At 36.5% G+C, this 27,494-nt stretch overlaps 1 protein-coding gene across 1 annotated transcript; it reads left to right on the forward strand.

Annotated features, from left to right (window-relative positions):
* Positions 1 to 7,736: 7,736 nt before the first annotated feature.
* On the forward strand, positions 7,737 to 26,572 carry LOC144256848 (aldo-keto reductase family 1 member C1-like). The gene is made up of 9 exons (XM_077802489.1): positions 7,737 to 7,820; positions 10,802 to 10,969; positions 11,752 to 11,868; positions 12,735 to 12,812; positions 13,232 to 13,354; positions 15,396 to 15,505; positions 19,788 to 19,953; positions 25,300 to 25,382; positions 26,509 to 26,572. The coding sequence occupies exons 1-9, from the start codon at positions 7,737 to 7,739 to the stop codon at positions 26,549 to 26,551; spliced, it is 972 nt and encodes a 323-aa protein (XP_077658615.1). The 3' UTR covers positions 26,552 to 26,572.
* Positions 26,573 to 27,494: the final 922 nt, after the last annotated feature.

The raw sequence follows: 27,494 nt of genomic DNA on the forward strand, positions 1-27,494 counted from the left end.
GTGTCCTAACAGCTGGCCTCCTTCTTCACCATGGCCGACTACCACTTGTCATAGACAAGTTTCTCCTAGGTAGCTGGGACAAGGACAGAACAATAGGGGGAAATGACAGGCCTCACTCAGCAGCGGGTTAGTTATAGGAGAAATGCAGAGTGAGAGGAGCCTGACCAGCTTTCACTTACTCTGTTATTCAATGCAATGTGAATACATCAGCTTGCATGGGAACTTCACAGAGGAAAGAAGAGAGACCCATGACTGCAGCTCTGGTGGATCAGGAATTGGATGCATGGAGATGTGGTAGAAGCCTCAGAGTAAGAGGCCTTTATAGCATGGAAAGGTTAAAGTCAAGTTTTCATCTTAGATACCTCAAGTATACTCTAGGTATGAGTAGAAATTCTTAGGAGATGAAAATGCCAGAAAACTGGAAAGCTTTTGTTGTCTGCATGAAGAATGACAGATGACGTCACCATATCTTGGGCAGAAACTTAAACTAAGACAATGAGAAGAGTGTACCAAGAAGTGGGTGAAGAAGCAGAGTCAAGGTGATAGCTGCTTTAAAGGCCCACAGTTTTATTTATTATTTATTTATTTATTTATTTATTTATCTATCTATTTATTTTATTTATTTATTTTTAATTAGTTGCTTGAGACAATACAATGATCTTGACATATCATACATTTGATTCAAATGGGGTATGAATTCTCATTTTCCCACGTGTACAGATTGCAGGATCACATTGGTTATAGAGCCACGTTTATACATACAGCAATTCTAGTGTCGTATTCTGCTGCCCTCCCTATCCCCCCTCCTCTCCCCTCCCCTCCCATCAACTCTTTCTACTCAGTCTACTGTGACACATTTCTCTCTCTCTCTCTCTTATTTTTCCTTCCCCCTCACACCATCATATATGTATTTTGCATAACAATGAGGGTCTCCTTCCATTTTCCATGCAATTCCCCTTCTCCCTCCCATTCCCTCCCAGTCTCTTCCCTGTTTAGTAGTAGTCTTCTTCTCATGCTCTTCCTCCCTACTGTGTTTTGAGTCACCTCCCTTATATCAGAGAAGACATTCGGCATTTGATTTTTAGGAATTGGCTAACTTCACTTAGCATAATCTGCTCTAATGCCATCCATTTCCCTGCAAATACCATGATCTTTTTATTTTTTTAGTGTTGTGTAATATTCCATTGTGTATAAATGCCACATTTTTTTATCCATTCATCTATTGAAGGGCATCTATTGTGAATTGTGCTGCAATGAACACTGATGTAGCTGTGTCCCTGTAGTATGCTCTTTTTAGGTCTTTTGGGTATAGTCCAAGAAGGGGAATTGCTGGGTCAAATGGTGGTTCCATTCCCAGCTTTCCAATGAATCTCCATACTGCCCTCCAAATTGGCTGCATCAATTTGCAGCCCCACCAGCAATGCATGAGTGTACCTTTTTCCCCGCATCCTCGCCAGCACTTGTTGTTTGACTTCATAATTGCTGCCATTCTTACTGGAGTGAGATGGTATCTTAGAGTAGTTTTAATTTGCATTTCTCTGATTGCTAGCAATGGTGAGCATTTTTTCGTGTATTTGTTAATTGATTGTATATCCTCTTCTGAGAAGTGTCTGTTCAGGTCCTTGGCCCATTTGTTAATTGAGTTATTTGTTTTTTTTTGTTGTTTAACTTTTTGAGTTCTTTGTATATCCTAGAGATTAGTGCTCTATCTGAGGTGTGAGTGGTAAAAATTTGTTCCAGGATGTTGGCTCCCTATTTACCTCACTTATTATTTCTCTTACTGAGAAAAAACTTTTAATTTGAATACGTCCCATTTGTTGATTCTTGATTTTAACTCTTACGCTACAGGTGTCCTACTAAGGAATTTGGAGCCTGACCCCACAAGATGGAGATTAGGGCCAACATTTTCTTCTATGAGACGCAGAGTCTCTGGTGTGATTCCTAGATCCTTGATCCATTTTGAGTTAACTTTTGTGCATGGTGAGAGAAAGGGATTCATTTTCATTTTGTTGCATATGAATTTCCAGTTCTCCCAGCATCATTTGTTGAAGATGCTATCCTTTCTCCATTGCATGCTTTTAGCATCTTTGTCTAATATAATGTAGTTGTAATTTTGTGGATTGGTCTCTGTGTTCTCTATTCTGTACCATTGGTCTGCCAGCCTGTTTTGGTGCTAGTACCATGCTGTTTTTGTTACTATTGCTCTGTAGTATAGTTTCAGGTCTGGTATAGCTATACCACCTGTTTCACACTTCCTGCTTAGAAGTGCTTTAGCTATTCTGGGTCTCTTATTTTTCCAGATGAATTTCATAATTGCTTTTTTTATTTCTGTGAAGAATGCCTTTGGGATTTTGATTGGAATTGCGTTAAATCTGTAGAGTGCTTTTAGTAATATGGCCATTTTAATAATATTAATTCTTCCTATCCATGAGCAAGGTATATCTTTCCATCTTCTAAGGTCTTCTTCTATATCTCTCTTTAGGGATCTATAGTTTTCATTGTATAGATCTTTCACCTCTTTTGTTAAGTTGATTCCCAAGTATTTTATGTTTTTTGAGGATATTGTGAATGGGGTAGTTTTTCTCATTTCCATTTCAGAGGATTTGTCACTGATATACAGGAAAGCCTTTGATTTATTGGTGTTGATTTTATATCCTGCCACTTTGCTGAATTCATTTACTAGTTCAAGAAGTTTCTGGGTGGAACTTTTTGGATCTGCTAGGTATAGGATCATATCATCAGCAAATAGTGCTAGTTTAAGTTCGTCTTTTCCTATATTTATGCCTTTAATTTCTTTTGTCTCTCTAATTGCTCTGGCTAGTGTTTCAAGAACTATGTTGAATAGAAGTGGTGAGAGAGGGCATCCCTCTCTTGTCCCAGATTTTAGAGGGAATGCCTTCAAGTTTTCTCTGTTTAGAATGACGCTGGCCTGAGGCTTAGTGTAGATAGCTTTTACAATGTTGAGGTAAGTTCCTGTTATCCCTAGTTTTTCTAGTGTTGTGAACATAAAGGGATGCTTCATTCTGTTGAATGCATTTTCTGCATCTATCAAGATGATCAAATGGTTCTTATCTTTAAGTCTGTTGATGTGGTGGATTACATTTATTGATTTCCGTATGCTGAAACAGCCTTACATCCTGGGAATGAAACTCACTTGATTACGGTGTACGATCTTTTTGATATGTTTTTGTATCTGATTTGCCAGAATTTTATTGAGGATCTTTGCATCTATGTTCATTAGAGATATTGGTCTGTAGTTTTCTTTCTTGGACGTGTCTTTGTCTGGTTTAGGAATCAGGGTGATGTTGGCCTCGTAGAATGAATTTGGAAGAACTTCCTCTTTTTCTATTTCCTGAAATAGCTTGAAAAGTATTGGTATTAGTTCTCCTTTAAAGGTTTTGTAAAACTCTGCTGTGTACCCATCCGGTCCTAGGCTTTTCTTGTTTGGTAGTCTTTTGATGGCTTCTTCTATTTCCTCAATTGATATTGGTCTGTTTAAGTTGTGTATATCCTCCTGGCTCAATCTGGGCAGATCATGTGACTTAAGAAATTTATTGATGCCTTCACTATCTTCTATTGTATTGGAGTATAAGGTTTCAAAATAATTTCTCATTATCTTCTGTATTTCTGTAGTGTCTGTTGTGATATTGCCTTTTTCATCCCGTATGCTAGTAATTTGAGTTCTCTCTCTTCTTCTCTTTGTTAGCATGGCTAAAGGTCTGTCAATCTCATTTACTTTTTCAAAGAACCAACTTTTAGTTTTGTCAATTTTTCCAATTGTTTTTTTTTATTTCAATTTCATTGATTTCTGCTCTGATTTTAATTATTTCTTGCCTTCTGCTGCACTTGCTGTTGTTTTGCTCTTCTTTTTCTAGGGCTTTGAGATGAAGTGTGAGCTCATTTATTTGTTGGTTTCTTCTTTTTTTGAGGAATGAATTCCAAGCAATGAATTTTCCTCTTAGAACTGCTTTCTTTGTGTCCCATAGATTTTGATATGTTGTGTCTGTGTTTTCATTTAACTGTAAGAATTTTTTTAATTTCCTCCCGATGTCTTCTGTAACCTATTGATCATTCAGTAACATATTGTTCATTCTCCAAGTGATGTAGGATTTTTTTCCTTCTTTTATCATTGATTCCAGTTTCATTCATTATGAGCAGATAAGATGCATGGTATTATCTCAACTCTTTATAATTGCTTAGAGTTGCCTTATGGCATAATATATGGTCTATTTTTGAGAAGGATCCATGTGCTGCTGTGAAAAAAGTATATCCTCTTGATGATGGATGATATATTCTATATATGTCAGTTAAGTCTAGGTTACTAATTGTGTTGTTGAGTTCTATAGATTTTTTATTCAACTTTTGTTTGGAAGATCTGTCCAGTGGTGAGAGAGGTGTGTTAAAGTCACCCAAGATTATTGTGTTGTGGCCTATTTGTCTCTTGAACTTGAGAAGAGTTTGCTTGATGAACATAGCTGCACCATTGTTTGGGGCATATATATTAATGATTGTTATGTCTCGTTGGTGAATGATTCCCTTTAGCAGTATGTAGTGTCCTTCTTTATCCCTTTTGATTAACTTTGCTTGAAGTCTATTTTATTTGATATGAGAATGGATATCCCTGCTTGCTTCTGAGGTCTATATGAGTGGTATGAGTTTTCCCAACCTTTCATCCTCAGTCTGTGTATATCTTTTTCTATCAGATGAGTCTCCTGTAGACAGCAAATTTTTGGATCTTTTATTTTAATACAGTCTACTAACCTATGTCTTTTGATTGGTGAGTTTAAGCCATTAACATTTAGGGTTACTATTGAGATATGGTTTGTACTCCAGCCATGTTTGTTTATTTTTGTTATTTAACTTGATATTTTGTCCTCTTTGATTGGTTTTTCTCCTTCCTGTACTAATTCCCACTGTTAATTTTCGTTGTTGTTTTTTATTTCCTCTTTGTGTAATGTTTTGTCCAAGATGCATTGCAAAGCCGGTTTTCTAGCTGTGAATTCTTTTAACTTTTGTTTATCATGGAAGGTTTTTATTTCATTGTCAAACCTTAAGCTTAATTTTGCTGGATACAAATTCTTGGTTGGAACCCCTTATCTTTTAGCGTTTGAAATATTTTGTTCCAGGATCTTCTAGCTTTCAGCATCTATGTTGAGAAATCAGCCGTTAACCTAATTGGTTTACCCCTAAAAGTAATCTGCCTCCTTTCTCTTGTAGCTTTTAAAATTCTGTCCTTGTTCTGTATGTTGGACATTTTCATTATAATGTGTCTTGGCGTAGGTCTCTTGTGGTTTTGTACATTCGGTGTCCTGTAGGCTTCTAGGATTTAGATTTCCGATTCATTCATCATGTCTAGAAAGTTTTCTAAAATTATTTCATTGAACAGATTGCTCATTCCTTTGGTTTGGACCTCTATACCTTCCACTATCCAAATAACTCTTAAATTTGGTCTTTTTGTGGTATCCCAGATTTCTTGGATGTTCTGCTCATGGTTTCTTATCAGCTTTTCTGAGTTGTTTAGGCTCTTTTTGAGATGACATATTTTGTCTTCGTTGTCTGATGTTCTGACTTCTAATTGGTCTACTCCACTGCAATCATACCATTTAATTTTTTTCTATAATTTAAATGGGCCTTCAAGTTCTCAATAAACAAGACTCTATAAAGAAGCAGAGTTCACCATGGAAAGTTGGTGAGGTTGTTGACTAGTGAGGTGTGGTGGATGTGGAGCAAAGGTGTTCTGGCCCTGTGTCCAGGACATTCAGGTAGTCTTGGGCACACGGTTCTGTGAGTTCAGGTAGACCACTGGAGGCCAGGATCAGTGCAGACAGGCATCTTAATTGTAGAGAGAAGTGATATGATGACAATCTCCAGGAATTGCAACCCAGGTAAAGTCAGGAGATACCATAATCCAAGTTCATATTTCACTGGGGGGGGGGATAGGAAGAATTTTAATAGTAACTGGAGAAATAGCAGAGAAGACTGAGGGCTCTCAGTGATGTTTGTGGCACTGAGTAAAAGCAGTTTGAGAGAGGGCTGGTTTTCTGCCAGAAAATTCTTTATCTTTAATTTTCAGGGATAGAGCATTTTACCTGTTATAAATGAACATTTTTCTTAGATTACAAAAGAGAAACTTTAATTGTAGGGAACTTAAAAACATACAGAAGATTTAGCAATCACTCAGAGCCCCCCTATTCATCTAGACTCCTAAGTTTCAGGTACATTTGAAAATAATTTCCTAGAGCTGTCAGTCATTTATCCTTCACCAAGCACTATAACACAGCAGCTTTTTGGTGCACTCTTCTTAGGATTGCACAATCATCAAATATGGATGTTTTTATTACAAAGCAAAAGAAGAAAATTTAGAAAATATTTTGCCAGTGAGAAAGGTCAAAAGGCTATTTTTTTTTTTCAATTTTAACCTTTGGTGCTTTTTGCGTGGGTCAAAGTTTGAAAAATTCTCAAGAGTCCTTTTAAATTCTGTGCATATGTTTGTGTGTGGGTAAGACAGTTCATTTTAATAATGTATGATTCAGAAGGGGATTCATCTTAACAAAACGAAAATCACAAGAAAATAGGATCTGTGTAAGGAGCAGAGATTTCTATTTATATAAATAAAATTTTTCAAATTTTTTCAAATTATGAAGATGAAAAATGAGAGTCTAGGTGATTTAAAAGTATGTAGGAGATCAATTCAAGTCTCACTATTTAGAAAGAATGAGTACTTGGAGTTTGTAGTTTTTCCTTCCTTTATTATGCATTTTTATGAACATATTATGTTGTTGATTATGACACATTAATTTCTCTTTTAACTTAATGAGAAACCCTTATTTGTATATTTAATAAATTTTATTAATAAACATTTATGTTTGACTTTTAATTACATTAAACATTCAATTTCATCAGTGCATCAAAGTTTACATAACTATGCCAAAATTCATAATTATTTAAGATTTTCCATTTTTTTCTTTTATGGATAATGTTGAACAAAGTCATAAATAATATAAAATGTCTCAAAGTTGCATCCTACTTAATGATAGCTTTCAAAGATGTTATTTTGCCTGTTGTAAAATGACTTTCCATGGCTGTAATCATTTGTCTTCCACTGAGCAAAACGTTGCAGTGAGTGCAGATTTTATTGCATACTTGTCAGGACTGAGTCCTCTTGAGAATTATACTTTACCAATCAGAAAATTAAAAAGGCTAACATTCGTTCATTTTAACATTTGATTATTTTTCTGATACTCCAAAAATGCTCCACAATCCTTTTTAAAACAGTCTTTGTTTGCATGGTGTATTCTTAATAATGTCTGAGCAAAAAAAGGCTTTATCATGACCAAAAGAAAAACAAAAACCGAAAACCAAACAAACTACAAAAGAATGGGGATGTGAGGTTTCCAGCCTAACAAATGGTCAATAATGGTCCAGTCTTGTATGATAACACACAATAGTATTATTGAGGAGTAGTTTTCCTAAACACAAACATATTTTTTATCACCAAGTAGTAATTTAATTGAAATTTTTCTGTATGAAATAGGTGAAGAGGTTCTAATTTTCTTTTCATACCTGGAATATTGCTTTAAACTCACTCCTCCCATACAATGTTGGCTAAATATTAAACAGCAAGTAGAATTGGTTAACCATTATATAAGCAGTTGGGGCTGTGAAATCCCATTATTTATTCCCCAGTGACTGCAGAAGAAGGAGCAGAACCTGCTTAGGCTGAGGAGTCACAGGCAATGAATTCCAGACATCAGTATGTGGAGTTCAATGATGGTCACTTCATTCCTGGACTGGGCTTTGGCACCTATAAACCTCAAGAGGTAACAATGGGGTGTTGGGTTGAGGGTTCAAAAAAAAAGTAGACAAAATGAACAGGATCCAATCTGGGTTGTCAAGTGACCTGCTTCCTATGTGACTCTTAGTTTCTCTGTTTCTCCAGGCGAGAGCTATTCTGTGGACAGAAAAGATAATGGACAGACATGACTCTATATATCATCGTCTGATAGGTGGTCATCTATTAATATGCTGGGCCCGCCCACCACCTCCCCACATTTCAGTTGCTTTACCAACTAGGTAAAAAGATGAATGTCAGTACTTGATTTGCACTGGTACTGGTTTCTATTTATTTCCATACTTCAGGAAATCATTTTTCCTTCCAAAAAGTCAAGTTCCAGAGACATCTGTGTAGCAAAAGGTCCTGGAAACAAGAAGCATAGCATTGATGATGGGGATTATTCCCTCTGCACTGTGAAGAAGTCTTTGGCATGTCACAGAAAATGTTGACCTTGGCTGCAAGAATTTTTCACGTGCTCTCAAGTGTGGGAAATTTACCTGAATGTAGAATATAAAATTCTGAGAAGTTAAACTGGGAAAGGGTATTTGTGAATTCCTGGTCATCCCTCATGTGTGTTGTATTGACAGGTGACCCTCTGAGCTGGAGTGAACCAAGTTCACTAGACTGGAAAGAATTTCATATTCAAACATCATCCTCTGACCACTTATTGTGTGACAAGGGACTAGTTTCCTGAATTTTGAATTTAAACATTTTCCTTCTGCAAGACTAAGGAAGCATCCAGAGAACAATTGTGCAGACCCATGACAGGACTTGGTTAGGTTGTAGGGCAACGTGGCATTTAAGGGGACCAGTAGGGCTTTAGCCCTGCTCCAAGTGCCCTTATACCCAAGAAATTCAGGGATAGAATCAATCGAGGGCAGTAGTACCCAGAATCACTTTCATTTTGATTTCCTGGAAAAAAACTTCTGAAATTTTTTAAAAAGAACATGTTTGATTTGCCTTTTTATTGTGTAACAAATGAACTTTCAAATCATTGTCCAAATTTTGTAGACCATGCAATGGTTTTAAATGTCACTCTTATTGTATTTTGCAAAAAAATGGATTGATGTATCTTTAAAGCCTGATGCTTATGTGAATAACCCTTTACAAGATGAGTATAATTCCTTATTTGTGAGTCTATATCCTTAGAGTATACAGTTTGTACCCGCCAGTGTTTAGTTCTGTCTTATAGAGATGTGGTTGTGGGTGGGAGGTGACAAACATTGCTGTTTGTTCAAGAGCCTATTATCAGTCTGGCCCCTGGTTGGATCTGGAATATTTGATTTCTCATGCTTGCATAACAACAAGGATGTGGGCTTTCCCTAAAGGGTACAAACAGTGAAGTTTATATATGCATTGTGCCCTCAGGTTCATAGTTCTGTTGTTCCAGGGCAGCAGCTTAGGTTGCCAGAAGACCAGAGAAAATACCTGGAGAGTGCATACAAAGTATCAGTCCTTATCTAGGATGGTCTCAGGGGAGGGTCCAGCAGTGACAGGCTGAGCCACAGCACCTGCCTCCCTCACATGCATTGCCCAGATGGGCTTCCTCCTCCTCAGGACATTCAGTCCAGTAAGTGCTGACTGGATGAGTGATGCTTATCCTTTCACAGTGCCCTCAGTTCAATCCCAGTCACCATGAAGACAGTGGTTTTAACCTGAATGATTTATTTCTTCTTTTTAGTTATACATGACAGTAGAGTCTATTTTGACATATTTTACAAACAAGGTATATCGTTTTCTAATTAGAAACTCAATCTTGTGTATGTACATGATGTGCTGACTCACTGTGGTGTCTTCATCCTTCATCGGAAACTTATGGCAGATTCATTCCACTGACTTTCTTATTCACCTACCTACTGTATTCCTTTCCATTCCCCTTGTTTCTCTGAACTTCTATTCTTCCTTTCTCTTCCTCCCTTGTTGTTGCACTCACATATCAAAAAGAACATTCAATCTTTAGTTTATTGGGACTGGCTTATTTCACTTAGCATGAGTGTTTCCAGTTCCATCCATTTAGTAGCAAATGTCATTAAGTGATTCTTTTTTAAGCCTGAGTAATATTTCTTTGTTTATATTTACTAAGTTTTCTTTATCTTATTGTCTGTTGAAGGAACCTAGTTTGGTTCCATAGTTTAGCTATTGTGAGTTGAGCTACTATAAACATGGATGTGGCTGAACCATGGTAGTAGGGTGGTTTTAGCTCCTTTTCATATATATGAAGAAGCTGTATAATAGAATCAAATGGTGGTTCCATTCTTAGTTTTTTGAGGAGTCTTTATACTGCTTTCCAGAATGGTTACATCAATTTGGAGTTCCACCAACAATGTATAGGTGTAGATTTTCTCTACATCCTCAGCAATATTTATTGTTACTGTATTCTAGATGGTTGCCATTCTGACTGGAATGAGGAGAAATCTTAATGAAGTTTGAATTTGCCTTTCTCTAATTGCTAGAGATGTTGAACATTTTTTCATATACTTGTTGTCTGTTTGTATCTCATCTTTCAAGAAGTGTCTGTTTAGTTATTTTGCTCATTTATCAATTGGGGTTTGTTTTTGGTGTTAAGCTTTTTGAGTTCTTTGTACATTTTGCAAATTATCACTTTATCCACAGTGTGGGTGGCAGAGACTTTTTTGCCATTAACAAGGAAAATCCCAGAAAAGGGAATTTGAGGTTTTTACCACAAGCACAGCACTAACACAAGACATGGGAAAATTTGAGTTTTTTGAGGTCACTCCTTCTGCCCATGACTTTCAAAATAACTGTTTGGCAATTTCTTTAATTCTTTCAGAAGAGAAAAATGGACATTCAAAGTTCAGGGTGCTAGCACCTTATCCCATAAATCAGTAGTCTTACGAAAACACTGGGATATAAAATTCTTCCAGTCTATTGACCTGTTCTCTTGCTCGCTATAAGTTATCTCTCATACTATGGTTCTCCAAGTACTTCTTTTGGTCGTTCCTCTAGGTTCCTAGTAGTAAGACCATAGAGGCCACCAAAATAGCTATAGAAGCTGGTGTCTGCCATATTGATTGTGCTTATGTATATCAAGTAGAAGAGGAGGTAGGACTGGCCATTAGAAGCAAGATTGCAGATGGCACTGTGAAGAGAAAAGACATATTCTATACTTCAAAGGTATTGTGTATACAGTGAAAAATTATTGAAATAGATATGAAGAAATGAAAATTAGCTGATGAGTTATTGGTGGAATGTGAATATTGTCCAATGTTCATTCACATATAATATCCATTTTCAAAATAGAGAATGGTTATGAATTGCTACTCACAGTCTACAAATTATGACTTTTAATTTTCTATACTTTTCTGATTCTGGAATCAGCAGAATGATTTCGTATTAGCTGTGGAATCAGATAGAATTATGACCAGATTATGGTTTTGTTGTCTCCATGATGACTTTCTAAAATTTCTTAAGATTCTGAATATCAATTTTAACATTTGTTTTGTAAAAGATAATTTTGTAGGGGGAGTAAAGAATATGTAGCTAAAGTGTCTTGAATTTTGTTTACCGTATATTAAAATGTTCAAAACGTGTTTCCCTTCAGTTCTTTAAATTGAAAAAATTCTTGTGAAATTAATGGATGAAATGGAGTAATAATAGGTTTACAATCTCTATGAAACACAATAGAGATTCAATAATGTTAGTATTTGATAAAAATAATATCTTTTGAGTATTTACTTCCATAGTTTGATTGATTGGCTAATAATAACCAAAAATATTATCCCATTCACATGAATAGGCAAGATGAATGGAAACCCAAGACCTGAAGAGAATATCTTCATTGTGATCAACAGTTTCCAATCAACAGACAAATGAATGTCTCAATATGAAGTTAAAAAATTTCCCAAATATGAGTCACGTATTAATACAATCCAATTTCCTTTCTTTAACCATTGCAGCTATGGTGCACTTTTCATCGACCAGAGCTTGTGCAATGTTCTTTGGAAAGATCACTGAAAAAACTTCATTTTGACTATGTTGACCTGTATTTGATTCATTACCCATTTTCAATGAAGGTAATCAATTTGCATCAACAAATCAATTCAATTCCATCCATTCCTAGGACCATCATTACCAAGGATGGTTGAATTAAGCTTCTATGTAAAATTATATAAACCTAATTTATATGAATTATAGAAAGTCGAAACCATTTAGATTTGTTATTAGAAGTAATCAGAAACATGAGAATGTTTACTTCAGAAACATCTCTGTTTATTCATCCATTATATCTGCATTACTAGAGGTTTGCTTAGTTTTGTTTTACCTTTTCCACTGGTGGTAAATGTGACTTTGGGGCAGTTCCAGTTTCATAGTCATTAATATTTGATAGGGTCTCTTCATCTTCCAGCATCAAATCAATCTTGAATAGAAACTTGAATGACCGTCTTAGATACACATACATATTCATGGACACACATGTGTCCAGGTAGATAAGGAATATTATTTAACCTGTTTCATCACTGAAATTCACTATTGGTGTGATTAATTGCATGCAAGCATGTACCCTCCCAGTGAAAGAGAGGAATTGACACAGGGCAATGTATAGGGACAGGAAAAGTAACATAAGCCAAGTAGGAGACTCCATGAGAAGAACTGCAAAAATCTTTTAAAATTATATATATATATATATATATATATATATATATATATATATATATATTTAAGCATATAGATAATTTGATGTAAGAGAATACAGGAAGATAAGCACCTAATGGTATTCCTTACATCCACATGCAAACACTTTGTAAACAGATGAATATAGAGTGATACTCCACTTATTTCATGGGTTTGAATGTTCCATTTCATAAATACACCTAGCATCATTGCTATACATGGACATATGAATTTGGCAAGATTGCTGTGATGATCACTTCTATTCCAGCCAGGGGAAGAGCTTTCTCCAAAAGATAAAAATGGAAAAACAATATATGACCATGTGGATCTCTGTGCTGTGTGGGAGGTGAGTGCCTGAGAGAGTGATCACATAGGAGGCTCACAGGGTGACAGTCAGGTCATGCTTTCTCCTGAAATTGTGGGACAAGAAATCATTATATTTTAGAGAGGATTTTTCTTAGGGTGGTGGGGAGGAATGCATTACTCGAATATAGTAGAGGGAAACAGCAGAGAAAAATGGTGACAGTGAGAAGTGCACCACCTGCCTCCACCTGCAGTGATGTCTGATTTCCCAAGGACACAGGGATTCCTTTTCTGGCTCTCAGTACTGTGCCCAATTATCTTTACCATCTTTCTCTTGTTAATAATCAGTTCATCAGCTTTGTTGTCATTTGTTGAAAAGTGCTCCTATTAACAGTTCTGTCTGGACTTTATACTGACATAGTCCATTGTACAAATGCCTCTTCCCAACCCCTTCCTCCCAAGGCCATGGAGAAGTGCAAGGACAAAGGATTGGCCAAGTCCATTGGGGTGTCCAACTTTAACCGCAGGCAGCTGGAGATGATCCTGAATAAACCAGGACTCAAGTATAAGCCTGTCTGCAACCAGGTGAGAGCCCTGATCCTCACTGCTGTCTCATTTCTTTCCCGGTTTCTGCACTACTGCCAAGTGTCCATTTCTTCTGTCCCCCAGTTCATTTGTCTTTGTAGAACAGAAGAGTCTAAGACTGTCTTGGAGGGTGTGGAGGGTTCTCAATTGTACTTGTGCTGGTGAATCCTTAGTAAAAATGAGGGGACTAATCTTTGTGCCCAGTTTTTGTAGGAATTTGGTGATGTACAGGTGTTGAGGAGAGTTGTTCTTTATCTGACTTCAGGGACATTGTGAGCTTGTTCTTGAGCAATGGAAGATGACCAGAGACTGGATGGGTGAATGTGTAGTGGCAGGAATTGTGTGTAGGAAAGAGGTCCAGTGCACAGGAATGGGCAGTGAGAAAGAAAGAGTGAAAACAGAAGATCAATGATCAGGTTTCCTGTGGAGGTCGGGTGCCTGAATCCTTTTTATGGCTTATTTCAGTTTTATGGATCCAGAAGCATTAATTAGGAAAAACAGCAGAGCTCATGAAAGTAACAGGACTGAGAGGAATTTACTTGTGTATGGTGATTCTGATGGTGGATCAAATTCACATTCAGGAACTTTAACCAGAATATACAGTTGGCCTTGAGCTTGAGCCCTTCTATCTTTCTTTCTTCCATGCTTTCTGATATCAAATCAACTATTTAATCACATCTATTCCGAGCATGGTTATTTGTCTTTCATTGGAAACAGAGACCATAACTTTTATAAATGTTGATAGTGCACTATAAATTTAAAATATAATTGCTAATAATTGAAAATAATTTTGTATTAATTTATCTTAATTTTTTTTATCATGAAATTTTTCAAACATACAGAAATTGAGAGCATGATATAGGAAATTCATATATTCTACCTTGTATCTAAAATTGTTGACTTTGGGAAACACTGTGAGATGTAGATTTTTGTGGATATATCTGCATACACCTGAGTAATATTTTGCTAAATTTCTTTAAAGTGTATTGTAGACTAGACTACTAACTCTTAGAGAACTCAGGGAACATTTCCTAGGAATGAAGATCATATCTCACACAACACATTTCATTACTATACCTAAAGTTATTTGTAAGTCTCTCATACCATCTAAATCCAGTCTGTGTTCACGTTTCCCATTGGTTTTCTGAAATATCTTGTATTCTTCTTCCCCTTTCCAGGATGCCACTCTGGTTCACATGTTGCTTGCTCTTTGTCATGTTTCTTAAGCTCTTTTCATGCAGAATGGTCAGTCACCCAGTGCTTTTTCATATAATGCTTGAACCAGGATTTGTTTTCCAAACTGTCTTATTGTATCAGTGAACTTGTTTTTCCAGTCACATTTGTAGTCAGTTAGGAGTTAGACTTGAATTCTTTTTACAAATCAAGGGGCAGGAATAGTGGTCCTTAGTTACTGGTTTTTGCATCACACTAGAAAAATTGCAGACATGTGGCTCAGACTTGCAGGCATGAATTTACTACAAGGATAAGAAAATGGCAAAAGATGAAACTCTTAAGGGAGAGTGAATCCTCTCAGAAAGGAGGGGGACGGCATGCCCACCCTGGCTTCCAGTTTTCTAGGGAGTCTCTTGGGAGTTTTGTAGTCCTGCCAACCTTCACCTTCACCTCTAGACTGTAGGCTCACAGTAGGGTGGCCTCAGATATACAAGTTTCCATTGTTCATGTTCTTGACTGCAGAGGGGAGATTTTCAAGTCTGGGTCACTTTGTCCCACCCTGACTGGTTCTAATTGGAACTTGTTCTTACAGATTTTGGTTAGGGAGAACTATTCTAAGCTCCTTGAGGTATGGACTAGGGTTTTATATGTTTTGATGAACAATTTTACCCAAATGTTACCTGCAGAATATCTATCAAGTGTCTTTCAAACTTATTCTCATGAGTCATTGGTCAATCTTGGTTAATGGCAAAATTTAAAGTCCAAGTTTTAAGTTTTTAAAAAATTCAGCTTTTTTCTTTGGCATTTTGTTTTCATATTAACATTAACATTTTGTAGAATGAGATACTTTCTGTCTTGTCCACTGCAGGTAGAATGTCATGTTTATCACAACCAGAGGAAACTGTTTGACTTCTGCAAATCAAAAAACATTGTTCTAGTTGCCTATAGTGCTCTTGGAACTCAACGAGGGAAACCATGGTAATGAAACATCAGGGAGTTTACCTCAAATGTCCTATAAGACTTAGATTTTGGAAGATCACCCTCAAGTGGCTCAGGGACAGGAGAGAATTTGCACTTCTGAAAAGGTCCCATAAGTCACTGATGCTGCAGGACCAGGGTCTGCATTTGAGGATGCCTACTTAGAGTGGTCCAAATAGACCTCAGTATGTCTTGTGAGTGGGTGTAATGGTGCTTGCCTGTCATTACAGTGTCTCGGGAAGCTGAGGCAGAAAGATTGTAAACTTGAGGCCAGCCTCAGAAACTTAGTAAGACCCTGTGTCAAAAATAAAAAGGGAATTTTTGCGTCAAGGTTCATTAGAGATATTGGTCTGTAGTTTTCTTTCTTTGAAGTGTCTTTGTCTGGTTTCGGAATCAGGGTGATGTTGGCCTCGTAGAATGAATTTGGAAGTTCTCCCTCTTTTTCTATTTCCTGAAATAGCTTGAAAAGTATTGGTGTTAGTTCCTCTTTAAAGGTTTTGTAAAACTCTGCTGTATACCCATCCGGTCCTGGGCTTTTCTTAGTTGGTAGTCTTTTGATGGTTTCTTCTATTTCTTCTATTGTTATTGGTCTGTTTAGGTTGTCTATATCCTCCTGGTTCAATCTGGGCAGATTGTAAGACTTAAGGAATTTATCTATGCCTTCACTATCTTCTATTTTATTGGAGTATAAGGCTTCAAAATAGTCTCTGATTATCTTCTGTATTTCTGAAGTGTCTGTTGTGATATTGCCTTTTTCATCCCGTATGCTAGTAATCTGGGTTCTCTCTCTTCTTCTCTTCGTTAGCATGGCTAAGGGTCTGTCAATTTTATTTATTTTTTCAAAGAACCAGCTTTTAGTTTTGTCAATTTTTTCAATTGTTTCTTTTGTTTCAATTTCATTAATTTCAGCTCTGATTTTGATTATTTCTTGCCTTCTACTTCTTTTGCTGTTGTTTTGCTCCTCTTTTTCTAGGATTTTGAGATGAAGTATGAGATCATTTATTTGTTGGTTTTTTCTTTTTTTGAGGAATGAACTCCAAGCAATGAATTTTCCTCTTAGGACTGCTTTCAATGTGTCCCATAGATTCCGATATGTTGTGTCCGTGTTTTCATTTAACTCTAGGAATTTTTTAATTTCCTCCTTGATGTCTTCAATAACCCATATGTCACTCAGCAACCCGTTGTTCATTCTCCAAGTGATGCTTGATTTTTCCTTTCTTCTTTTATCATTGATTTTCAGTTTCATTCCATTATGATCAGATAAGATGCATGGTATTATCTCTACCCCTTTATATTGTCTAAGAGTTGCCCTGTGACATAATATATGGTCTATTTTTGAGAAGGTTCCATGTGCTGCTGAAAAAAAAGTGTAACTACTTGATGTTGGGTGGTAAAGTCTATATATGTCAAAAATTCTCAATAAAATTCTGGCGAACCGGATTCAAATACATATCAAAAAAATTATACACCATGATCAAGTAGGATTCATCCATGGGATGCAAGGCTGGTTCAATATACGGAAATCAATAAATGTTATCCACCACATCAATAGACTAAAAAATAAGAACCATATGATAGTCTCGATAGACGCAGAAAAAGCATTCGACAAAGTACAGCATCCCTTTATGTTCAAAACTCTAGAAAAACTAGGGATAACAGGATCATACCTCAACATTGTAAAAGCAATATATGATAAGCCACAGGCCAGCATCATTCTGAATGGAGAAAAATTGAAGGCATTCCCTCTAAGATCTGGTACAAGACAGGGATGCCCTCTCTCACCACTTCTGTTCAACATAGTCCTCGAAACACTGGCAAGAGCAATTAGACAGACGAAAGAAATTAAAGGGATAAAAATTGGAAAAGAAGAACTTAAATTATCACTATTTGCAGATGATATGATTCTATACCTAGCAGACCCAAAAGGGTCTACAGAGAAGCTATTAGAGCTAATAAATGAATTCAGCAAAGTGGCAGGATATAAAATCAACACGCATAAATCAAAGGCATTCCTGTATATCAGCGACAAATCCTCTGAAACGGAAATGAGGACAACTACTCCATTCACAATATCCCCCCAAAAAATAAAATACTTGGGAATCAACCTAACAAAAGAGGTGAAAGATTTATACAATGAAAATTACAAAACCCTAAAGAAAGACATAGAAGAAGACCTTAGAAGATGGAAAAATATACCCTGCTCATGGATAGGCAGATCCAACATCATCAAAATGGCGATATTACCAAAAGTTCTCTATAAGTTCAATGCAATGCCAATCAAAATCCCAGCTGCATTTCTTGTAGAAATAGATAAAAGAATCATGAAATTCATATGGAATAATAAAAGACCCAGAATAGCAAAAACAATACTAAGCAGGAAGTGTGAATCAGGCGGTATAGCGATACCAGACTTCAAACTATACTACAGAGCAATAGTAACGAAAACAGCATGGTACTGGTACCAAAACAGGCGGGTGGACCAATGGTATAGAATAGAGGACACAGTAACCAATCCACAAAACTACAACTATCTTATATTTGATAAAGGGGCTAAAAGCATGCAATGGAGGAAGGATAGCATCTTCAACAAATGGTGCTGGGAAAACTGGAAATCCATTTGCATCAAAATGAATCTGAATCCCTATCTCTCGCCTTGCACAAAAGTTAACTCAAAATGGATCAAGGAGCTTGATATTAAATCAGAGACACGGCATCTGATAGAAGAAAAAGTTGGTTATGATCTACATACTGTGGGAGCAGGCTCCAAATTCCTCAATAGGACACCCATAGCGCAAGAGTTAACAACTAGAATCAACAAATGGGACTTACTCAAACTAAAAAGTTTTTTCTCAGCAAAAGAAACAATAAGAGAGATAAACAGGGAGCCTACATCCTGGGAACAAATCTTTACTCCACACACTTCAGATAGAGCCCTAATAACCAGAATATACAAAGAACTCAAAAAATTAGACAATAAGACAACAAGTAACCCAATCAATAAATGGGCAAAGGACCTGAACAGACACTTCTCAGAAGAGGACATACAATCAATCAATAAGTACATGAAAAAATGCTCACCATCGCTAGCAGTCAGAGAAATGCAAATCAAAACTACCCTAAGATACCATCTCACTCCAGTAAGATTGGCAGCCATTAGGAAGTCAAACAACAATAAGTGCTGGAGAGGATGTGGGGAAAAGGGCACTCTTGTTCATTGCTGGTGGGACTGCAAATTGGTGCAGCCAATTTGGAAAGCAGTATGGAGATTTATTGGAAAGCTGGGAATGGAACCACCATTTGATCCAGCTATTCCCCTTCTCGGTCTATTCCCTAAAGACCTAATAAGAGCATGCTACAGGGACACTGCTACATCGATGTTCATAGCAGCACAATTCACAATAGCAAGATTGTGGAATCAGCCTAGATGCCCTTCAATAGATGAATGGATTAAAAAAATGTGGCATTTATACACAATGGAGTATTACTCTGCATTTAAAAATGATAAAATCATAGAATTTGGAGGGAAATGGATGGCATTAGAGCAGATTATGCTAAGTGAAGCTAGTCAATCTTTAAAAAACAAATACCAAATGACTCCTCTGATATAAGGGGAGGAAACAAGGACAGGGTAGGGACGAAGAGCTTGAGACGAAGATTTTCATTAACAGGGTTGAGAGGTGGGAGGGAAAGGAAACGAGAAGGGGAATCGCATGGAAATGGAAGGCGATCCTCAGGGTTATACAAAATGACATATAAGAGGAAAGGAGGGGTAAGACAAGATAATTCAAATGGAAGAAGTGATTTACAGTAGAAGGGGTAGAGAGAGAAAAGGGGAGGGGAGGGGAGGGGAGGGGGGATAGTAGAGAATAATACAGACAGCAGAATACATCAGACACTAGAAAGGCAATATGTCAATCAATGGAAGGGTAACTGATGTGATACAGCAATCTGTATACGGGATAAAATTGGGAGTTCATAACTCATTTGAATCAAACTGTGAAATATGATGTATGAGGAACTATGTAATGTTTTGAATGACCAACAATAAAAAAAAAAAAAACAAAAAAAAAAAAAACAAAAATAAAAAGGGGTAAGCATTTGCCTCTCTGGCAAAATGTTTTTTGATTCAACCTCAGTAATTGCCCTTAAACACCGCCCTCTCCACTACATACACATACACACACCAACAAACAAACAAACAAACAAACAAAACCTCAGAAATAAATGAAAACCTCCTAACTACTTGACCTCAGGACTTTATCATTAATTTCTTCTCTTCCAGGGTTGACCCGAGCTCTCCAGTTCTCTTGGATGATCCAGTTCTTGGTGCCTTGGCAAAAAAGCACAAGCGATCCCCAGCCCTGATTGCCCTCCGCTACCAGCTGCAGCAAGGGATTGTGGTTCTGGCCCAGAGTTTGAAGGAGAATGAAATAAAAGAGAACATTCAGGTAGAGAGGAGGGCTGTGGGAATGTGGGTTCTTCACATGTGTGCTTCTTTGAAACTTGTAAGGATCTTATTGGGACCAGTCAATATCAGCAGCATGTCCTCTGCATGTAAGATTTCAGGTGCTTTCAGAGTGTGTTCTTTTACTCTACAACGGGATACACAGTGCAACTGGATAGCATTAGGTTGGACAAAGCACAGAGATTTGGTTTCAGCATCAGTAGCCATGCATTGTGTAACTCTTGCAAGTGACATCTTTGTAAATTTTTTAATTTTCTGAAATGAGAGTTTGGATTGGGCAACTTTTATTCCTCAAATTATTATTTCTTACACTTCCCCAAATACTCAATCTATTTTAATATTCATATATTTATTCAATTTGAGTTTTTTCACTTGTCACCTGTCAGTTTATGTATTACCCATTTAGATGGGTTGTTCATGTTTTTATTCTCAAGTAGGAGAACTTTTTTGAATCATTACTTAGAGTAGATGCAAAACAAACCACCCATAATATTGAGGTTAGTGCAAAGAACACTTGTTTATCTCATAATCCTATGGTTTGACTATTAGCCTGAATTCAGTGAATTCAGTGAATGTCGTCCAGTTACACTGGATTTAAAAAAATTTGTAAGAGATTCTCATATGAATCCGCAGAACATGTGGTGCCACTGCTTCAGTCCTGCTTGCTTTGTTGTCTGGGGTGTCTGAGCTCAGATCCATAGAAATTCACATATACCATTTGATGACACAGACTTTATCTCATCACATAGCACTGTCCCCAGGCAGTGAATGGATCCTCGCAGAGCCTTCTGATGCCTAGGTAGGCTCACAATGGGCACATCACTGCTTCTGCCAGGTTCTATTTGCCAATGCAAATTATAGACCATACAAGACTCAATGGGTGGGGAAGTAAACAGAGTCTCTTAGTGAAAGAAGCTGCAAATTCACATAGGAGTTTAGATACTGGGACATGTGAATTATTGGGGAAGCATTTTTGCAAACAATTAACCACATTGATGTATTCTGAATATTGTTTTTCAGATACAGATGTATTTGTTGAAATATGTTCTCCAAATTCTCCTTGTGTTTCTTTTTTTTCCTTTTGGTATATTTTCATGAGCAATGTTAATTCTCTTGTTGTTTTCATGTCTTTACTTTGTGGTTGATGACTGGCATATTTTTCTTACATTGGAACTGAACAGTCCTTTAAGTACATTACTTTACAAAAGTCTTATACTCCTTAACTCCATATTTATTTCAATTACAGGGTTTTTTTTAAAAAAATCTTTTTACATAAAATCCAAATGCACACATAATTTTAAAATGACTAGCTAAATTTCCCAGTAACAGGAATTACTTTTCCAGCTACTTTTCTGTCATTGGTTGTCTTATTTGCTCTTTTTCATAATCTTAATTATCATGGAAAATCAGTCTTTCTGTCCTACATCACAAAACATTTACTATCTCTTCACTCATTTATAAATATCTTGGCTATTGTAGATTGACCTATTATAAAGAATTTAGAAGCACTTTATCAATCTCTTCCCAGATTGTTGCTGTTTGCTTGATTTTGCATTGGACTCTCACTAAATTGATATGAGTTTCCAATATTTAGCTAGTTTTTTAACATATTGCATCAGAATTCTAATGGAAGATTTTTATTTCACTGTCAAATCTGCAGCTTAATTTTCCTGGTTATAGTACTCTTAGTTGTTGTCCATTTTCTCTCAAAGCTTGATATCTATTATTGTATGACCCGTAGCTGTCAGGGTCTAGGTTGGGAAATCAACTGAGATCCAGATTTATGTTTCTCTAAACATGACCTGTTCTTTTTCTGTGGAAGCCTTTAAAATTTTTATTCTGTATTTCAGGTATATTTATATTAATGTGCCTTTGTGTGGGTCTGTTGTAATTTTGTATATTTGGGGTCTTGTAAGGCTCCTGTATAGATTTCGATTCTCATTCTTTAGGTTTGGGAAATTTTCTGAAATTATTTCATTGAAAAAATTGTGTATCTCTGAGCCTTCATCTATACCAGTGAATCTTAATTTTGGATTTTTTAGGTTATCTCATATTTCTTGGGAATTCTGTCCACAGTCTCTTAACATCTTTTCTCCATGACTAACTTTATTTTTAAGATTACATATTTAGTCTTCATTGCCTGAAACTATTTTCTAAGTGGTCTAATCTGTTGGTAATGTTCCCTGTTGAATTTTTAATTTGGTTTATTGATTCATTCATTTCAAGAATTTCTCCTTGATCTTTTTTTTTTTGAATTTTTGTCTCTTTATTGGAGTGATCTTTCACTTGTATTTTTTTTCTGTGATTTCACTGCTTCCATCATACTTTACTTGTTAGATCAGTTCAACTATACACATTTTAAACTCCTTCTTTAAGATTTCTGGTTTTATGCTGGGGATGTGGCTCAAGCAGTAACTCGATCTCCTGGCATGCACGGGCTCTGGGTTCGATCCTCAACACCACATAAAAATAAAATAAAGTGTTGTGTCCACCCAAAACTGAAAAACAAATGCGCGCTCTCTCTTAAAAAAAATATTTCTGGTTTTGATGGATTTTGTTACTGGTGTATCTTCCTTTGTTTGGGGCAGTATCTTACCTTGCCTTTTCATGTTTTTTGTGTGTCTACACATATAATGGTATGGATCTGAGATAGTACAATTTCTATTCTGTAGACATATAGTGTCCCTGAAGATTGCCAGTACTTAACCATTTAGGTAGAGAGAAAGAATAACAACAAGCAATTAAATGATATACAGCATTAATCCAAATATTTATTGTTTTAACATCTACAATATTGTCAATGTAAAGACAAATAAATGCATAATTATTGCATATGATAAAAACAGTAAGTTTGCTACAGTCTTTACAATTTCAAAGGGTGGAAAGGGAGAGAACAGAGGTGATGCAGGATGTGATGATTATGAGGAAAGAGGAGAGAAGATAGAATAAAAAATTAAAAGAAGTGCAAAAGAGAGAACAATAGAGATTGGCCATTAGCAGAGGAAAATGAAGAATGATAGTCAAGGGAAACAGATAAGTGAGAAAGAAAAAAAATTAAAAATTTGAAAAATTAATAATGAAAAATAAAAATAAAATAATACAAAACAAAACTGAAATATACTAATCAAGCATCCTAGTCCTCATAAAACCTGATTCTTGAAAAATAATGGGTTCTAAAAATGCTATATATTAGAAAAAAACAAATATGAATATATACAAATGTCCAGGAAACATTAAGGTCACATTTGAACAGAAAAATGAAAAAAGGAAAAAAAGAAGGAAAAAAAATCTCAAAAATTATTTCTGTTGGAGTTCAAAGGATTCTCAGCTTCCTTTCTCAGCAGTTAGGTGGGGTTGTTTGGATAATTATATTTGCTTCACCCTCATGGTGGTGTTGCTAGGGTGATATAGGGATTCTTAGAGGTGGAACATTAGAGGCAGGGCTTATGCTTAGCTAGGCTCCAGACTCTTCACTGCATGGAATTGGCCTGGAGATTACAAATCACCCTCCGTATAGGGCCTAGCATTTTCTGGTCCATGATGAAAGACTGCACTCCAGTGATCTCCACTTGGGCTCCACTCATGTTGTGGAAGAGTCAAATTTTAATCCACTATATCACCTGGGGACTGCATGGTTCCTGGTCTTGGGTTTAGTCTCCAAACTCAATCTCTCCATCTCCCACCCTTTCCAATTCCTAGCCAGGTGAGTCTCTCCCAGCTGGTCCTGGAAGCAAGCAAGATCTCAGTGGGAGGGGCGAGCTAGGAGGGTTTTCACAACCAGTTGTCCCCTGTGTAAAGCTCTCTCCACAATAGATTTTCTCCTGGTTACTTAGGCTTACTTTATCTTGTGCATGTGGGTTTGCTAGGCCTGTATTTAGGCCGGACTTGGATTTGCCAGGAATCAGGTCCCTCAACTGCCAGCTCCCTGCACTACTGCTGCAAAATGATTCCTTCTTTCGTCCTTCACACACCACCTTGAGAGATGTGATTTCTTTCCCAGACAAGGATAAAAATATGGATTCCATTAATTCCTTTATCCTCTGTGCTCATGTAGAGATCAATCTGGCTGGTAGCTCCAGCTGTGGCAGTAGCTGTGGTGCTGGGGATTTCTTCCTGATTCGATTAGTCTAACTTAATAGTACACAATATGTTTTGAGGTCCAATATGAAATTCCAGAAAAGTCACCCCCTTATTTTGTTTGTTCACCCACCTTGCTGAGAAACTGCTTGTCTGGTTTTATGCCACTGAGCAGCCAGGAAATTGACTTTATATCAGCCAACTTGAAACCTCTTCAGTAAACTTCTCCATGAAGGCCTTTGTATATATTCTGTTAGATTTATTCACATGGTAGTGATAATTCTGATAATCCCTTTTCATTTTGAGAATTTCCAAATGCACAGAAAAGTTCAAAGAATTCTGTTAGTTCCATTTACCTCATTCATCAATTGTTAAATTATAAACATTTTACTCTTGCCATTTTTGAGGAAATTACATATGATTTAAGTATCTATTTAGGCATGTTAGGAATTTGTGGAAACTGTTTTCATGCTCAAAATGTCTCAGTTTTAGACAAAGTGATCCTCTTTCCACCACCTCCTTTGACTCTATTAACCTAATTAACAGGATATAATTAGTACTTTAAGAATTTCTGACTTAAAAATTGTTGAACAAAAATCATTATTGGAGTTTGAAGTTTCCACTGATGCCATATAGAAACTGACCTGTAGCTGGGCAAGTGGCACATGCCTATGGTCCCTGCAGGTCAGGAGGCTGAGGCAAGAAGATGGAGAGTTCAAAGAAGCCTCAGCCAAAGCAAGGTGCTAACCAATTGAGTGAGACCCTATCTTTAAATAAAATACAAAATAGGGGTGGGGATGTGACTCAGTATTCCAGTACCCTTGAGTTCATACCCTGGTACCTTCCTATCTCCCCCCCCAAAAAAAGAAAGAAATCAAAGAGTATCCTTGGAAATTATTGAATCATCTTACATATTTCAAAATGTTGCCTCTAGCTTTTTCTGAGTCTTTTAAGTACATGACACCGTAATCTTGGTATAACATTAGCTTTATTTGCTACAGCTTCTGCTTAATGATCTCTCTTTGTCTGTAGTTGTTACAGTTTCACTACATTATGCATTAGAAGTGATTTCTTTTTAATTTTCATCTGATACTTTTTGACTATTTGAGCCTTTTGCTTCATGTCTTTAATAAGTTTTGGAAAAAACTTCTCAGATATTTTAAATGTTTCTGCAGTTATCTGATTTCATTGGATTTCCAGGATTGGCAACACACAGTCCACCTATGCTAAATACTTTTTACTTGTGTGATAGGTTTTTGATTTCGAGTTGACTGCAGAAGACATGAAAGAACTAGATGGCCTGAACAGAAATTATCGATATCTTGCTGCTGAGTTGTAAGTAATGTTGGTTGACGTGTGGCCATTGTTTGTTTTAGTTTCAAGTCTTTCCCTCTTATTCAATGGAGTTTTGATCAGACTTCAGACACTGATGTGGCTGACAAATGGCATCTGTGGAGGCTGTTGGGAGAACATTTGGTTTTTAGTTTGAAAATGGAGACATCTCAATGCAGAGGATAAAGTCGTTTTTGAGAAGAGAGATTCAAAAGCTAGGGAAAAGTGTGCAGAGAAATCATCCGAAGAGAATTATAGTCATGAAAAAATTTTTACTCCTTCTTGAATCTTTATAGAGTGTGACAATGCACATATGTTATAAGTGAGGGTAAACAAGGAATATATGTCCCTTCTGCCTGAGGGAATGTTAATTTATAATCGAAATTGATGTGATGACATGTGAGAGGGGATTATGTAATCAATTATGATATGTCCTTAAAAACTCGAAGCTATATTTTTATAATTTCTAATATATTTTTAATATAAATTAAAAAAAAGTAAAAGGAGGACCATAATGCCAAGAGACAGTAGCAAGCAATTGGCAATACTTGCTCCCTATTAAATATTTCTGGAAGTAATGGTTTTCTGTTGTATTGTTACTAAAGTACAGAGATGTAAATATTATATAGTGAGCTCCAGGGGTTTGCATGTCTACTTTATAAACAACATCCTGTCCATGTCTGCATGTAGCACCGTGTCATGTGTGATCAGCAGTGAGAAAATAATTAATGAATTAGTGAAATGGAAGTTAAATTGCTAGCAAAATACTCTACCCTAAAATAGTTTTTGTATTGGTCAATATCTAAACCTGTTTTTATACTAAAGATGGTATAAATGATGTGTCCATTTATATATTTATATATAAGGAAAGATATCTTTGTTTGATACAGCTAAGGGAGATGAATATGAGTGAATTCTTGTCTCAGTGAGTTCTTTGTGTGCTGTTCTAGAAAAGGGAATAGAATTTGAATAATTTAGTTACCTTTCTGATAAAGCTATATTCAGGAAAGTAGGAAAGGGCGATTTCACAACCACTCAGAAAATATAATGGAGTTTGTAGATGTCACTTCTTTACCCCTGTAAAAATGGTGTCACTGAGTGTGATATACATTTTTGATTCTCATTTTAGTGGGGCTGATCATCTGAATTATCCATTTGCTGATGAATATTAACGTGGACACCTTTGTCATGACTTCTACTGGTATCCTCCGTGTGGGTCCTGATGCAGGAGACAGCTCAGATGCTACTCATTGGACACATCACTTCTGTTGTTAACCTGTGTGTCTTAGCAACTCACATTCTTCTTGAAGCAATCTTCACCAGTCCAGTAAGGAAGACACTAAAATTTTCATCAATTTTTGAAACAAATAAAGTTGTTTATCTCAAGATTCTACATTCACTCCATTATATTTATGATTACTTTCTTTTTGAGTGATTATGAACAAAAACTAACTGGGCTACTAGCTTGTAAGCAGGGGTTTGGTGATGTTAACACATTTCTGGGGAAGCAGAATATAGGAATTCTCAGGATCTAAGGAAGTAGCAATTGGTATTTTTTTTTTCAGTGTTTCTCTAGCCCAGGGAATAATCAGAAAACAGAATACATTCAGATAATGGTTCACGGTCTGCAAGATGAAGCACATAGGGCCAGGATAAGCATCAAGGTCAAGGGCTCCCTTCCTGCAGCTTGAGGACCAGAGCTCCTGAAAACTAGGGAATAAGGTTCACCTTTCAGATGGTTGTCAAGGAGGTGAGAGGCAATCGGCCTGGAAAAAGTGTGAGGGGTCAGATGTGCCAAGGTTGAAGTGAGCAGAGTGGAACACTTCTCTTCTTGAGAACTATGATAAAAATTCTTTGTTTCTAGCACATTATAATTATTCATAGTAGTGAGATTCATGATGCCACATTCACTCATACATCTAACATTTGATCAATCTCATATCTCAATGACTTCCCTTCATGTCCTCCTCCTCCCCATGATCTTCTTGCTCTACTCTCCGGATCTTTCTCCTATAATTATAACTTACTTAATGTGATGTATATGAACTTGTATATATTAGATGATTTGATTTTATTCATATACTGTGGTTTATACATACCTGGAAATAGCATAAT

The sequence above is a fragment of the Urocitellus parryii genome, chromosome 9 (genome assembly GCF_045843805.1).
Source record: "Urocitellus parryii isolate mUroPar1 chromosome 9, mUroPar1.hap1, whole genome shotgun sequence".
In the NCBI taxonomy this organism is placed as follows: Eukaryota; Metazoa; Chordata; class Mammalia; order Rodentia; family Sciuridae; genus Urocitellus; species Urocitellus parryii.